Genomic DNA, 8,134 nt, shown 5'->3' with positions numbered 1-8,134 from the left:
GGGTCCAAAATATGACCTTTTACAGTTTATGGCAAACCACAAAAACCAGCACAGGTATGGCAAAGCTCTCATGCAAGAAATGGGCCAAAAGAGGGACAAAGAAGCAAGTGGTGGTTTCTGGCCTCAAACACAAAGGGGTCCTTCAACAATGTTGAAGAGGGGCCCAAAATATTGCACTTTACAATTGATGAGCAGACCCAAAACAGTATGCATCCAAGCCTAAGATACAACACAAAATAAGGCCAAAAAGAGAGATATAACACAAAGTGTATAAAGAGTGCCTTAAACAGTGAAAGACCCTGAATGAAATATGAAGATGGGGTCAAAATAAGGCCATTTGTAGTTCGGACCAGAGCCCAGAAACAGAAGCAAAAGAGGCTAACAAATCATGCAAAAATATGGCCAAAATAGAGATATAAAGGCAAGTGGAAGATAGAAGCCTCAAACATCAATGATCCCTTCAACAATATTGAAGAAGGGCTCAAAATAAGAAACTTTACAGTTTATGACATGCCTCAAAACAGTCTACACGTAGGCCAAAAATACTACACAAGAAGATGGCATACAAGAGGGATAATGAAGCAAGTGCAACAAGGAGACCTCAAACAGGTAAATACCCTTAAACAAACATGAAAAATAGCTCAAAATAAGCCTAGTTTCAGTTAAGGTCGGAGCCCAAAACAGCAAGCAAATATGACTTACAAATAGATCAAGAAAAGGGTAGAAAAGGGAAAATGGAAGCTCACCCTTGAAGACTTGTCTTTGGCAGCTCTTTGGCTTGAGTTGCAGTACTCCTAGGCTCTGGAAAACAACTTCAAATGGCTGTAATGGAGGTTGGAGGTATGGTGCTAGGTGGTGGTGTAGCGAAGGGTGTAGGAACTTGAGGGTTTTTGGGGCTTGGAGATATAGAGAGAGAGAGATATAAGGCAAGAGCTCAAAGGGAAATTTTGTCACCCTCCAACACAGCTGGGAGCTGCTGGTTTTATAAGCAAAAGAGTTGGTCAATGTAGTTGTTTGTCCATTATTATAGGTGCTTCAAATGGTATATGGAAACATCAAAACAGCCCTCACACAACCTTCCTCACTGTCCTCATTTTTCTGTGGGCTTGTGGAGTTGCAAATAATATGATTTCTAGTGGGATAACTTTCATAAAACAACTCTTCTTTAATACCAACAAACACAAAGGGATGTTAAATAAGAAAAATTTTAGCAGTGTAGAAATCGGTCACAAATTCCGATATGAAGTGAGACTTACCTTTTCGTGGATTCCACATTCATGTGACAAGATTTTGTCCAATTTAATGAAGAGTTTATGTGCACGTAGAAAAATTGTAAAACAAAAAATGACTTTCTTTCTTTCTTTTTCTTTTTCTTTTTCTTTTTAAAACAACAAATTCTAGTTGCACAGAAACAAAATAAGAAAAATACATAAAAAAGTTGAGGTGTGGACTAGATTTTATTCTGCATGTAGTGGGGATTATACACAAAATGAATCTCAGCCACACATTTTCTTGTGTTTTGTTTATATGCAAAATAGCACACTATAGTTTTTCAAACCAGTAACCGCCCTGCTTCTTTTTTTTTGACACAAGCAGCTGCTCTGTTTGATTCACATTATTTTGTTGCCTGAAATGAGAGGAGATTTTCTCCGTGTCCAAAGACAATGGGGCCAATATAGATCAAATAGTCCTGCTCTTGAAACCTTTTTCAACTGCCCTCTCTCTCCCCTAAAGGCCATTAAAGAGCAAAGAGTGTCCTAAACTTGGTAATACATACACATTAATTGAAAATTGTTTTTGCAGTGCCTTTCAATTTCATTGTAGCCTTATAGTCAATATCTACTTTTCTCTGAAGAAAACCAGTAATGGCATTGCCTTGGGGTGTAAGTAAAGTTGGTCTGTGCAAATGGAGAATCAAGAATGCCATTTTGATCAATGGTTGCATCAACGCAGTCACCGTTGGAAAGTCCTAGCACTTAATAATAAGATTGGAGACTGAGACACTCCAAAATATATATATATATATATATGAATTGTAAAGCACACACACAATAATACAAGATTTACGTGATTCATCTTAAAACTATAGTTATATTCACGGTCCCAACAATTCCACTATGATGAGAAAATATTACACACGAAATACAGATTTAGCAGCCCCTCAACTACCTATACATTGAACCAAGATCATAGGTCTCAAGTGTAGAAATATTCACTCTATTTACTTTCCTATGCAAAAATTGTTTATGTTTGTTTTTTTGTTTTTGTTTTTTTTTTTTCAAATCTAAAACTAGTATACTAAAAAAAAAATTGAAAATAAAAGCACTCACAAAAAACAGGTTTTCTCTTTTTAGGGCAACAATATTTTTCTGATGTTTATTTTTTATCAAATTAAATTTTTTAAAAAATAATTTTAAAAACAAATTCTAAAAAGGAAACCAAACTCCAAAATTGAGTTGGCCCCAAAATCTCACCTTGGGGAAATGGGGCTCTGCCTCTTGCAACCTACCTACCGCCAAGAAAAATTAGACCGACCATGTTGCATCCTAGTAACGTACTAGTAGTAAGGGCTAGTCAGTGAGGGGTCTCTCTGTGGCTGGTGAAATCTCCTCTATTTAAGCCAATATCAACCAGCTCTTTGCTTCTCAAAACACTTGCATTCCTTCTCTCTCTGTCTTCTGTTGCTTCAGTGCTCCAAAAATGGTCATGACAAGGCACTCCTCAGCCTTTGTTGTTCTTGCTCTCACTTGTTTTCTGTGTTTCAGTGCTTGCACAGGTCTCTTACATTTCATTTCAATTGCCCCATGTTATTTTTTATTTCTGCAACTTCCAATAAACTTAGTTGTTTTATCTTTATTTTTTCTGTTTTTTACTAATTTTTTTGAAAATGTTGATTTGATGCTTGTTTAAGAGTCTTAGAAGTAGAAGAATTTTCCATGGATCACCTTTTAACTGTGGCATAAAATTATGCAGAGTCACAGGACGTTCAACATGAAGGAAAAAAGGTATAATTCTTTCATCCTCTGAATCTTTGTCCAAGCACTACAAGAAAAAGCATTTTTAGCAGAATTTTGCTGCCAATTCTTTTCCTTTCTATGATATTTAAAATATTAAAATAAAAACCACTTTTTAAGAAAACACCAAAAATTGTTTTCAATTTTCCAAAAGCTGTTTTCATTGTTTTGTTTTTGAAAAAAACGAAAACCAAAACCAAACAGCCAATGCTGTGTCTTGTAATAACTGTTGATGTAAGTGCTCTAACCGGGCAGGCTGGACCACTTGTGTTTGTTGGTGTAAACAATGTGTTCACCAAGCCTCAAATTCCGAATCATGCTCCAAATGGAGTTAGTGTCAGGTAATAGCACCACTGTTATAAACCACAAAAAGTAATTCATTAATTTCTTCATTTCTATTCTAACCTTGTCATGAGTCGTCCTTAATTTTTTTACTTCGAAAAACAATTACCCAGTGATCAAAAAACAAGCCCTCTGCCAGTGGAGAACGCGGGTTCACTATCTGTCCCATATCAGGTGATATACTCTGTTATTCTTCTTCTTCTTCTTCTTCTTCTTTTACTGTCAGTATTCTCAGTGTTTTCTTAACAACAGATCAAAGATGTTCAGGAAAAATGGTGCATTGTAAAGCCCTCCACTCCGGCTGCTAAACTCGATGATATTATTCAGTTCTGCTGCATCCAAATTGAAGTTGATTGCAGTGCCATCCAAGTTGGCGGCATGTGTTACAATCCGGCCACCAACAAAGTCTCCGATGCATCAGTTGTCATGAATATGTACTACCAAATTGCCGGACAGTTCGACCACGACTGCAATTTTGGTGGCAGCGGACTTATAATCACCCAAGACCCATGTAATCACTTATGTCACAACACGATTTTTTTTATTCATTTTTTCCCAAAAAATTAATTCATTTGAAGTGTGCTCTAATGTGTTGTGCGCGCTTTTTGCAGCTGTTGGCCAATGCATATACCAGCTTGGTGAGTAAAAGCGATGCTTACGAATAAACCGAATAAATTGGTGGGAGATGAGATGGTTGGATGGTATTATAGCTAGTTCCATCATTAGTTTAATGACTTAAATAGTGTGAAATGATAGATTGGAATGAGATGGACAAGTGTTTCGCCAATGAACATGTCACAGTTTGTTTTTTTTATCATATATGCATGGGGTTCCATCCAGGGTTTTAAATATTAGCCGATTTTATTTCACATTGATTGGTATTGCGTTTACTTCATGGGGACAAGGATATGGTTCAAATTGGAACTCTAAAATCGACACAATAATTGTGTATCTCCTTAATTGATTTCATCCATTATTTTGGAAATCATAGCACAAGTTGATAAATTAGGTCGGTCTGTTTGATCAACCAAGCAATGCAAAGCTCTTGGTAAAAGAAGAAACAGATAGTAAAAGTGCAATGATTTTCACCAGGTCCTTTGGACTAAATCATAAAGGTGTTGGGAGTAGAATTAGCTGACAAGAATTGAAGGTGGTTGAGAGAGTTTCAAACAGATGATCATAACCGTGAGAAAAATAGCTACCTGCCTCTGTTTTACTTTTATTTGCCTTTCTCCAATTTTCGTGGAAACCAATCATTAAACCAAGCCACCGACTTGCCCAAATGTAGTTTCACTTTCCATTCAAACAATAAGATCGCAATTAAAGAAAAAATTAACGGAAGAGCCGGCTTATGATTAGTATTAAAATAAAATCTTTGTAAACAATCACATAATTTCACAATGTACTGTCTAGTGAACTCATTTTCTTGTGGATATTACTATGTCTCTCAGCAGCAATAAGCAATACATAGAGACTACAAAGGCAATCCACACCCACTTCTTTTGTTTTTCACCTCCCATAGCCAAAAAAATGAATAGCAACAACAGAAGAAAAAAAGATATGAACCGATAAGCAAACATAAGCAGCCAAAAAAAGTAATATGGTTCGGTAATCCATAATGACGCCTTAATTAAGCCTGAATCTTCTCTGACTTGAGAGGCTTCACAACTTCCCATGTGAAGTCGGGGTCATCCCTGCCAAAATGCCCATATGCAGCAGTCTTCAAGAACCTGCCATTGCCACCCCTCTTAAGATCCAGGTTGATGGCAATCATTCCAGGCCTAAAATCGAAGCTCTCTTTCACAATCTTGAGAATCTCTTTGTCCGGAATCTTTCCAGTCCTGTACGTGTCTACAAAAACAGACAAGGGCTCAGGAACACCAATGGCATAAGAAACCTGCACAATGCACCGCCGGGCGAGCCCACTGGCCACAATGCTCTTTGCAGCCTGCCTGACAATGTATGCTCCACTCCTATCCACCTTGGTGGGGTCCTTTCCAGAGAAAGCACCACCACCATGAGCACCCCACCCACCATAAGTGTCAATGATGATCTTGCGGCCAGTGAGACCAGCATCACCGTGAGGTCCACCAATGACAAAGCGACCGGAAGGGTTAAGGTGGAAGATGGTCTTCTCATCCAGGTACTTCTCAGGAATAACAGGCTTGATGACATGCTCTTTAAGATCAGCAGCAATCTCATCATTTGTGACGGTCTCATCGTGTTGGGTGGAGATGAGGACGGTGTGCACACGAATGGGAACCATGGCACCATTGTCGTTGCAGTACTCGACAGTCACTTGGGTTTTACCATCTGGTCGCAGCCATGGGCAGGTACCATTCTTGCGAACTTCTGTCAGGCGAGCACCAAGCTTGGTTGCAAGAACGTGGCTGAGGGGCATCAATTCAGGGGTCTCATCAGTTGCATAACCAAACATGTGACCCTGGTCACCAGCACCAATCTCCTCAGGTCGCTTGGTTAGATGACCGTGGACACCCTGAGCAATATCGGGGCTCTGCTGCTCAATGTTAACAAGGACCTTGCAGTTGTCGGCATCCAAACCTACATCATCAGAGATAAACCCAATAGCACGGCAAGTGTCACGCACGATTTTCTCATAGTTTACATTGGCCTTGGTTGTGATCTCGCCAAAAACCATGACCATGTTGGTCTTGGTGCAAGTTTCGCAGGCAACTTTACTGTCAGGATCCTGGGCAAGGCAGGCATCAAGCACTGCATCAGAGATCTGGTCGCACAGCTTGTCAGGGTGTCCCTCATTCACTGATTCAGATGTAAATAGGAAGGTCTCCATTTTGTTCAAGCTGCACGGCGCAAAAGTGAAAATGATCTCTCAGCAAACAGGTGTACCAAGCACAAACAAACATAAAGGCACTTAAGTAGCAACTTCGCAAGGCATTAACGCAAATAAAAAACACCCCTTGGATAAGCTTTGCAACTAGGTGGTCCTTGTAACAGGAGACATTTAGCAATACGCTTGTGCTTGTTTGGATGTATCGTATCATAAATGATTAAAGTAAGTCATTAACAGTACATAATAGGATTCCATTAGTAATGAGGATTCAGAATATCAAGCAAATAATCACAATGTGGCGGGTATAGTTTAGTGGTGAAAGTGTGAATCGTTTTATTAACCCCCTTAATAAAGAAACACTTAGCTATGTTTGAAACCTGGATTTGATAAAGGAAAGGGAAAGAATCAGGGGAAACACGAAAAGGAGAAATAAAATCAGATAAAAAAATTGTTCACTTTTGTTTGGTTGGGATATAACATAAGAAGAAGATGAACATGCTTTTTATTAAAAAATAAATAAAAATAAATCATTTTTCTTATTTGGTTGTTTTCTATGAATTTAATTTCCTTTCTATTCCATTCCATTCCATCATCAAAAATCTAGATCAAAACTTATCAAGGTACATGAAATAGAGCAAGTCTTATTAATAAACATTTTTACTAAATAAAGATCATCAATCAAACTACTAAACGCACAAAAATGAAGTAAGTAATATGCTGTGATGTGATATAGAATCAGAAAAATATCCTAGAAAAATAATTGGAAGCAGAAAAAATCCAAACAAACAACCATGAGAGAAAAAAAACCCATGAGATCTGGCAAGGTTAAAACTTGTTAACAAAGATCAAGTAACTTCAGCGAAATAGGAATGTTCAGAGACAGATAACGAATTGAATTGAGAAAGCGAGATGGATTAACCAAATTTAAATCCTAGAAGAAGCGTAAATTCTGGATTTTTTTATTATTTTATATATTCCAAAACCAGTTCACAACTTTAGGATTAGAGTCCTGAGATCAATCAAAACACAAAGAGCAAGAACAAGAGCATAATGCATAGCAATCCAAAACTCTTCACACTGTTAATAGGATAGCAGTTAAAAGTAGTGATTTTGAAAGGAAGATTAGTTAGTACAAGATAGATCACAAAATTTCAACTAAACACCAGAGCATAAAAACAAATCAGCAGACAAAAGAGAAAAGAGAAAAGCAATCCTCACCTTGCTGAGAGAGAGTTAGCTTTGCCTTGTGCTGCTTGTTTGCTTGCTTCTTTCTCTCTTTCTGTCTCTCTCTGTGTGTGTGGTTTGTAAGAAGAGGGATGTGTCTATATATACACGAACACAAGGGGGTAAGTGAAAGAGAAAGCGAAACGAAAGCCCCCTCTCTGTGAGTCGAATATTAGGCTAGATTCATTCCAAACGTGTCTCGCTCTTGGTTTTGGTCTTGGTCTTGGTATTGGTGAGGATGATGTACACAAACAATCGACGGCTCATGTGTTTTTGGTTAGTCAGATTGAAGCTGGACCGTTGGATGTTCCCCACTCCTCCCTCGGGTTACTACTTGGGGTCGGTGGCCGATTACGACCTGCGGGCAGCTGGCCCTTCCTGTCATCGAACTGGTAAAACACATTAATTAATAATTAATTACTATTTGTAAAAATGTGATGTATTAGAAAATTCTTTTTAAGTGTTTGTATCTAAATTAGTTTATAAAATATTTTTATATTTTAATAAATTTTAGGGCAAATTACATATACACCCCTTGAGGTTTGGCTAAATTATAGATACCCCTGAGGTTTCGGAAATTACATCCCGCCCCCTGAGGTTTGTATTTTTATAACAATTTGCCCCCTGAGGTTTATATTTCATAACAAATTGCCCCCTAATTTCTTATGCAAATATAGCATTCAGGGGGGAATTCGTAATTTCTCAAACCTCAGGGGGGCATCTGTAATTTAGCCAAACCTCG

The 8,134-nt window shown here is 38.1% G+C and overlaps 2 protein-coding genes across 2 annotated transcripts; one reads left to right on the top strand and one right to left on the bottom strand.

Annotated features, from left to right (window-relative positions):
• The first annotated feature begins 2,458 nt into the window (after positions 1-2,458).
• LOC114264475 (major pollen allergen Ole e 10) lies at positions 2,459-4,225 on the top strand. Its single transcript, XM_028205093.2, has 6 exons — positions 2,459-2,776; positions 2,974-3,005; positions 3,270-3,355; positions 3,470-3,530; positions 3,609-3,867; positions 3,968-4,225. The coding sequence occupies exons 1-6, from the start codon at positions 2,701-2,703 to the stop codon at positions 4,000-4,002; spliced, it is 549 nt and encodes a 182-aa protein (XP_028060894.2). The 5' UTR covers positions 2,459-2,700; the 3' UTR covers positions 4,003-4,225.
• A 463-nt stretch (positions 4,226-4,688) lies between these two features.
• MTO3 (S-adenosylmethionine synthetase family protein) lies at positions 4,689-7,790 on the bottom strand. The gene is made up of 2 exons (XM_028205092.2): positions 7,387-7,790; positions 4,689-6,178 (listed from the first exon to the last, which is right to left on the bottom strand). Exon 2 carries the CDS (start codon positions 6,166-6,168, stop codon positions 4,987-4,989), a length of 1,182 nt encoding a protein of 393 aa, XP_028060893.2. The 5' UTR covers positions 6,169-6,178; positions 7,387-7,790; the 3' UTR covers positions 4,689-4,986.
• Positions 7,791-8,134: the final 344 nt, after the last annotated feature.

This window comes from Camellia sinensis, chromosome 6 (assembly GCF_055761805.1).
Source record: "Camellia sinensis isolate YWXY chromosome 6, ASM5576180v1, whole genome shotgun sequence".
Lineage (NCBI taxonomy): Eukaryota > Viridiplantae > Streptophyta > Magnoliopsida > Ericales > Theaceae > Camellia > Camellia sinensis.
This window is presented reverse-complemented; position numbering and strand designations above follow the sequence as displayed.

Excerpts from the sequence above, each read along its gene's own strand:
- LOC114264475 (XM_028205093.2), top strand. The coding sequence starts at position 2,701 with ATGGTCATGACAAGGCACTCCTCAGCCTTTGTTGTTCTTGCTCTCACT. Across the intron at positions 3,006-3,269 it reads TTCAACATGAAGGAAAAAAG|GCTGGACCACTTGTGTTTGT; the intron begins GTATAATTCTTT and ends CTAACCGGGCAG. Across the intron at positions 3,356-3,469 it reads CCAAATGGAGTTAGTGTCAG|TGATCAAAAAACAAGCCCTC; the intron begins GTAATAGCACCA and ends ACAATTACCCAG.
- MTO3 (XM_028205092.2), bottom strand. The coding sequence starts at position 6,168 with ATGGAGACCTTCCTATTTACATCTGAATCAGTGAATGAGGGACACCCT.